Source organism: Pelmatolapia mariae, linkage group LG9 (genome assembly GCF_036321145.2).
Source record: "Pelmatolapia mariae isolate MD_Pm_ZW linkage group LG9, Pm_UMD_F_2, whole genome shotgun sequence".
NCBI lineage: Eukaryota > Metazoa > Chordata > Actinopteri > Cichliformes > Cichlidae > Pelmatolapia > Pelmatolapia mariae.
In genome coordinates this window covers 25,744,432-25,752,006 of record NC_086235.1, presented here as the reverse complement: position 1 = coordinate 25,752,006, position 7,575 = coordinate 25,744,432, and the positions used below count along the sequence as shown (strand labels likewise).

Sequence of the window (7,575 nt, the reverse complement as noted above, 5' to 3'; positions counted from 1 at the left end):
GCAGGAAAACAGATCCTCACCTCAGTATCAGCTCAACACATCACTTAACACCACTGGGGCCCCAGGACAGTCACAGCCCTAATGACTGACAGACCCACCTGACTCCACTCACTCCCTTTGCAACCTAATGGTAACAACATGCACACTCACACACACCAAGGTCAGACTCCTTACTGTAGGCGTTATTTAATCTAATCATTATTAGACTGGATTTTCTTACTTGTCATGTGAGGTCAACTTAAACACACTGATAACATTCAAATCAGTATTAAGGATAATTCACTTAATCAGCACAATCACATGTGAACTGTGGTTCTGTGTTTAACCATTAATACCCTTTCTTTTATTCAAAGTCATGTATAATGATGCTTTGGAGACACAGTCACACACAAATCTGTCAAGGCCGATGACAGATTAGCTGTCAAGACAGAGCCTATTTAAAAAAGTGCTACAATGTTTTCCATCCACTCCTGCTGGACTAACAGCCACCTTGCCTCTCTAACTGTTCTCTAACCGACCAGATGGTCGGAACTCATGTTACCAACAAAAAAGCCAAAATCCCTCTACAAAGTTTGCAAGACATCCTCTGACCTTCATGTCTCAGTGGAGGTTAAACACAGGATCTAATTTGCTTAGATTTAGCATCTTCACAATGAACAGAGACGTCTAAACCAACATGTTAATACTGTTAACCTGCAGCCTGCTTCAGAAATGATCGAATTATTAGTCTTTTAAATATTTATTCAACTGTATTTTAAACACCAGCTCTGTTTTATAAATGTTGGAATGCTGGAAGTCTACTAGAATAAAATCAGATTAACTGATTAATCTGATTTGTGTGTTTTTTGTTCAACAAGCAGTGACCAATGTATACACGTAAAATACTCCCATATGATTCCTGCCATAAATAGTTTGGGAGTATGTTGACTTTTATGAGAACAAAAACAATATTTTTCTTCTACCTCATTATAAATTTGGTTCTTTAAGCAAAAAAAAAGTCTGAATTCTTAGATTTTGTTAAAAAAAAAATCAAGTTGAAGAAAGTTCAATAAACATCATGCAAAGGCACTCCATCTTCTTGTGAGCAAATTTTTTAATGAGAGGTTTTCTGGTGAATTGACTAAAAGTTTAAAGACTAAACACTTTGTCAGGTATGTGCTGGTAGACCGTGTGGAGTGGAGAGAGTGGAACCAAATGCAGACACTGGAGAAGAAACGCAACTTTATTTATGGCTGTATGAAATACAAAGAAAAAGCATAAGGAAGACAAAGACTAAACTAACTAAACCTAAACTGTGAAAACAACTAAACACTAAGTACATGGAATGTGAAGACCTGAAACATGAAACATGAAAACCTGAGACCTGAAACATGACAGAAGATAAACAGATGAATCAACAAGGGACAAAGGGAAACTCACACTATAAATACACAGTGTAGATCAGGGAAGTGGAGATAGTTGGGAAACACTGAAGGAACTAATTAGACAACAGGAGAGGAGAAGCAACACTGAACACAATGAACACAGGATGAGAGACTGTCAATAAAATGAAACAAAACAGGAAGCACCCGAGCTTGACACTGTGACCAGGGGAGATACAGACATGGAGACACAACAGACTTAGGAGACAAAAAAGAAACATGGATCATGGAGACAAGTTTAACTTAACGAGAAACGTGGAACACAGGGAAGACACAGTAACAGAAAATGAAAGACTGGAAACTATAAATATAACATAACAGTAAACTAAGAGAACCAGAACCATGATGGACACTAAACCACAGAATATAAATTAACCCTGAAAACACATAAACGCTGGGTCACAGGCCCAGGACCATGACACTATTATCCTGATGCAAAATCCATTATGGATGGAATGGGCAGAGAGGGAACACATCCAGGCATTTTCAACATACTTGATGCTTACTCTGAACAGCACTTAATCTCTGGCTGATGACATTTCAGGAGCCCACAAGAGAGCAGGATACACAGGCGTGCATATTGAGAAAAAGGCTGTGGGCTGGGAACCAGGTGTTGTCGGCGTTATCATGAGCTCTGACAACCAGGTCAGATGACAGCTGATGAGGTGAGCTGGCTGTTAGACCAGGAGTAACAGACATCTCCAAAAACATGAAAGGACTATTGAAAATAGGCTCTATTGTAACAAATTGATCAGATATTTTAAGCATACACACTACAATCTCAGCAAAAAATCTTTTAGCATATTTGGTGACACAAAAACTGAGTATTTCAAAACTTGGGGCTCCTCTTCCACCATTAACACTTTTAATTTGAAAAACATTCTGGGACACCCTACTGCCCAAAGTCCACTCCTCCAGCACTTCATATCTGTTCGATTGGAAATAACTAAAACAATAATTTAATGTGTCATTAATGAATTTCAATTGGAAATAATAATTCTAAAATAATAATTGACAAAGTATTTACTTATTTCATTAAGTAATATTTTCTCCTTTTTTTCATTTTCATCCATTCTTGACAGTTTATTGCATTTATTTAATACATTTGGCACCCTCCATACTTAATATCCAGTCTTTACATATTTACAGTCGACCTGACATTAATCTGGGTCTATTCATTTATTACAGATCATTGGTTGTTTTTAATTCACAATAAAAACTTGGCCTTTGCAAGCACAGTTGTATTTATTTTAACACAAGTGATTAACATCTGTGAATTTTCAAAAAGTCTGACGTATAAAAACTATGGTAACACAACGGTGTTCAGGTTTTTCTGAATGAAACTAAAACAGTAAAACTCAAAATCTAAAAACTGGTAAATAAGATCTCTACATGTCAGTGCAGTAAAAGAAAAATAACAAAATAAAAGTTTGAGTAAAATGAGACCATCTTTAGAACAGTTACAATAATACAGTTAACAACGCCCATGAACGTCACATTTCTCCTGTTAAACATTGATATGTCATTAAAAAAGATCATTTATGTGTCTGCTAAAAACACAGTGAAGTGATGAAAATTACACAGTCTTCTCATATTTGATATATTCAGAAAAAGAGAAAAGATCCTCCGTTTTCTTTGTCATGTTTTGGTTTCACTCATTTCTTCTGCACTTGAGCGTAGATACACTCTGGCCCATCACATGTCTGTGTTAAGCTGTTTGGAGTCTTGCACACTTTGACCTGTGAAAACACCAAATCCTGCTGCTGTGTGCTCTCCTGCACTGGGTCTAAAGAAGGTCTCTGCTTGGAGAAGTCAATCTCTCCATAATGGACGTCTTCATTTTCTGCTGTTCTGGCTGCTTCTTGAAGAGACAGACTCTGTGAAATCAAATACACCAAACTTGAAATGTAATGAAGAAATGTTTCTTGAAAAATTGCTGATGATATGATGAAATGACACTAAGAAATAAATATGCTTTTAAAAAACAGCCACAGCAAGCCTTTGTCTTTTTTTAAGTGCAGTTTCAATAACTGCAATCATATTACCAACAAAAAATTAGTTTTCCTACCCATGTCTGATGTGAAGGTCGATGTGCTGATTTTAGTTGCCTATAAAAAAAAATATAGACGGTCTCTTAAGTTTTCAGAAGTAATAATAAGAAAATATCTCCAAAGCAATCTGCCTGAAACATTTTCTACAAGTTTAGTTATGTTGATTTGACAAGTGTGGAATTAACTACATAACTTAGACACTCACAGGGGAAAAAACTATAATTTTCAGAAACTCAGGAAGAATGAATTAACATAACATCTTGTCATGTCACAGCTGTGTGGAAGCACGAACACGGACCCAAGTGCAGGACTTCAGAGAATAAAGTGAACTGAACGGCAGCTTTATTACTGGAATTCATATACCTGAGAACAAAATACAAAACTATAATGCAGCATGGCTAGGACCAGGAACTAAAACTAGAAACTAGACGAGGGAACTTGAACACAAAGCACGCAACATGTAAAAATAGTCGACGAAGATGTAACAAAGAACAGAGGCTGAAGAATCTGAAAATATCTACACAATCAAGGCAGAGAGGACACATCTGGGGAACACACGAAATTAAGAAAACTGAAAAGAAATTAAATATTTTCACATTAATGTGAGTCTTACCAAAACACAAAAACCATACAGATGAATATGATGATCCCGCTGATCCCACCTACAGCAGCCCACCATGATGAAGGCTGTTCTGTTACTACAGATATAACAAAGTTACAAGTGACAAAAACATTTTATTAAATATCATGTTTGTCACTGTGTTGAGGCTTATCTAAAGTAACTTATGAGGTTCAAGGTGCTGTATCTGTTTTAATCTACTTACCCTTAATCAAAGTTGGTTTCACTGTCAGATCAATTCCTGATTTCAAAAAAATAAATATGCAGAAGATAATGTGCAATGATGTATTATTAGCACTTTATTTCTACTTTCTCTGTTTGCACTGGAATTTTAGAAGGACGCGATTAAGCTCTTACAACCTGTTTGCAATGCTCTTATTTCTGTGAATATGTTTATTCTCACCAAACTTTCTTTGTTAAATCCAAACCTGTTAATCATAATTCTGCATACATTTTATTACCATAGTTGATTCTTGTGCTGCTGTCTGTGTTTACCTGTTAGAATCATCTCTGCTGATGTCTGATTACCCAGATCATTAGTGGCCACACAGTAATAAACTCCTCCATCTGTTACATTGAAGCTGTAAATCTCTCCTTCAGATACTTTCACAGCTCCATCTCTGCTCTTCTTGAACCAGGTGAAGCTGCTGACTGGAGGTTTGGCTCTGCTGGAGCAGGTCAGCTTCACCCAGCTGCCTGCTGACACCAAACCTGATGGACTGATGGATGCTGAGGTGTCTTTAGGAGCAACTGAAGAAGAATATTAACACAAATCCCCATTATTCATTCTAAATAGCTGACTTCCTATAAATGATGATATGTTGACAGGATCCAACAACAAACTCTGATTGTCTTACATGAAACACTGAGAGTCTCTTCTGTCTCTGCTGTCTTGGTGTCTTTTCCTTGGTTCACAGGATATCTGGCAGAGCAGTTGATCTTCTTTCCATCATGTGTGTCTGACAGAGTGATGGTCTGCTGGATTTTAGTTGTAAAGCTTCCATCTGTGTTTTCCTCTATTTTGTTGTGAGAGTCTTGTTGGAGATTCCAGGTGAGTTGAGGAGGGGAGTGTGGACAGGGAGTGAGAGCTGAGCAGGTTATAGTGACAGACTCCTTCTCCTTCAGATCACCTGAGATTGTAATATTGGGCCTCCAAGGAGAATCTGTGGTTTCAAAGATGTTGCAAATACATACAAATAAATACAATATATAATACACTATATCTGTCTAATGTAGAATCATTTCTTCTTTTATTTATTTAAACTCTGCACTTAACATACACTAATCCAGTATACTGCAATGTACTGCACACTACACTTGTTATTACGAACCACTCTGTTGTCACGTTTGCTGTTGCAGCGCTTTGGTATTAATTTAGAAATATTTTATTTGATATATATTATCATTTGTAATTTACTTTATTCAAATGGAATAAATTTCATTGTTAACATTTTTTTTACTTGATTTTGATTTCAGATTACCTCATTAAGATATTTGTCTAACAATCACACAGTAGAATCGTCCACATGTTTAGGTATTTAGTGTTTACTGTGTACAGCACACACGGGTGCTGTACACAGTCGGCTGCAACTCTACAGCTGCGAGCCGCACATATCACCAAAAACCACTCTCAGGACCCAGCACAGATTTTAAAGCCAGCGAGGCGTGATTGCAGATGCCTCTCAGATGCGTCTGCCTCCCCTGCAGTGGCACTGCAGACCATGCCCCGCCACAATTTGTTTTGTTATCTTTTCATATCTAACAAATAACAAGTTTAATTATAAACATTCATGGACCTAAAAGGAGTGAAGCCTGTCAGCATAAATATGTGAATGGAATGGAGAAGGGAATGGGAGAAGTTGGGGAATATCTAAGCACGCTTTAAAAATCTGTAAAAATGATCTTCATGCCTTCAGGTCAAACTGCAGTGAACATAGACAGTTCTATCAAACATCAGTAGAGCTGGAAACAGAAAAGTCCATTCCTGTGAACTTATTTAACATGAAGTGAGAGAGAGATTAAAACCGGCTTTAACTGACCAAACCTGTTTTTAAAAATAGTGAAAACTGCATCCATTCATTTATTTACATTTTACAGCCTGACTTTTTTGGAAAGACTTTTATGCTACACATGAATAATCTGTAAGGACAATCACTGATCCTACATTGCTATTTTTAGCTTCAAGAGATATTGTATGCAAAGAATAGAGAGCAACTATTTGAATGCGGGTTATTGTCATTTTGTTATTAAACATTAAAACTTAAAAAAAATCACTCACCTCTGACTGTTATTTGAAGAGGATCACAAGAAGCTGTCGCCTTGAATGGTTCTCTCTCTACTCTGAAGAAGTATGTGTCTGTGTATGTGGTGGTTAAATTAGAAAACAGAGTGGTGCAGTCTCTCTGACTCAGGTTCCCAGTAACACTCATTGGATAGATGCTAACTGCTCCACTACTGTTGAAGATCACATTGTTTGGATTTTTGCCAAATCTAGGACCATTTTTAATCCACACTCCAAACGTTTTTCTTGTGCTGTTAAATGTCTGCCCTTCTTTGAGTGTGAAGCTACATGGGATTTGCAAACAAGATCCACTCAGTGCTTCCAGCTTCTTTGGTGCAGTTATGGAGAGTGCTGTTTTAACAGAACAACCAGCCAAAGCAGCTGTAAATACAATATAATGATTAATCCAATCACACATTAATATTAAACAAATTGTGCAGTTATGGAGAGTGCTGCTTCTTTTGCACAGTCTACCAAAGCAGCTGTAAATACAGTGTCATTATTAGCTGTTGACTCTATCTTCACTGGCCTTTCAGATTTTCTTTGTTAAAGTTCAGATTGTAAAATGACTCCATGTCTGTGAATGACTGAACAAACAGCTCACCTGGAACAAAGAGGACAATCAGCAACATGTCGACTGTCACCATGTTCACACACAGGAACTTATTGAAACCCTGAATTACAAACACACATCAGATATTTAATCATTTGAATTATGGATTTTGAAGAGATTATACATTATTCTTTAAAACATATTCATAATCCAGACTTCCTCTGTGCAGTAGGAGCTGTCATTTTTTTCATAAGGAACCATTATTAACAGCATGAAATGAAATATAAAAACAGTAATAATACAACAGGGTTTGTTTTTGCGAGTAAAACTGTCAGTGCACTAAAAGAAGAATCACAAAATGAAAGCTTTAGTTTCATTAAATAAAAGTATCAAATGTTTCCTTACCAAACAAGTCCCAGTTTAGTCTCACAGTTTTAGAGTGAAATTACAATAAACCGTGTAAACTAGTGATCATCATATCAGAAAGAAGTAAGCACTGAGATATCCACAGACTAAACCACAAGATACACTATGTTTGGCCTTCCTGCTTCTAACCTGCTGAAAGAGGAAGTGAGATATTGCTGGCTGTAATACCAAGTGTCATATTTGGCTTTGTAAGGTCAGAGACTTCTTCATTATCAGTGTGACTT

At 36.8% G+C, this 7,575-nt stretch overlaps 1 protein-coding gene across 1 annotated transcript; it reads right to left on the bottom strand.

Moving 5' to 3' along the window:
• Window positions 1–2,993: 2,993 nt before the first annotated feature.
• Window positions 2,994–7,019, bottom strand: LOC134634666 (B-cell receptor CD22-like). Its single transcript, XM_063483985.1, has 7 exons — window positions 6,977–7,019; window positions 6,370–6,753; window positions 4,949–5,254; window positions 4,587–4,841; window positions 4,086–4,170; window positions 3,490–3,529; window positions 2,994–3,298 (listed from the first exon to the last, which is right to left on the bottom strand). Exons 1-7 carry the CDS (start codon window positions 7,017–7,019, stop codon window positions 3,077–3,079), a joined length of 1,335 nt encoding a protein of 444 aa, XP_063340055.1. The 3' UTR covers window positions 2,994–3,076.
• Window positions 7,020–7,575: the final 556 nt, after the last annotated feature.

Bases quoted from the DNA above. Each gene is read 5' to 3' on its own strand.
- LOC134634666 (XM_063483985.1), bottom strand. From the start codon at position 7,019: ATGGTGACAGTCGACATGTTGCTGATTGTCCTCTTTGTTCCAG. The intron at 6,754-6,976 runs GTGAGCTGTTTG...TTGTATTTACAG, and splicing joins GATTGTCCTCTTTGTTCCAG to CTGCTTTGGCTGGTTGTTCT. The intron at 5,255-6,369 runs GTGAGTGATTTT...TTGAAACCACAG, and splicing joins TCTTCAAATAACAGTCAGAG to ATTCTCCTTGGAGGCCCAAT.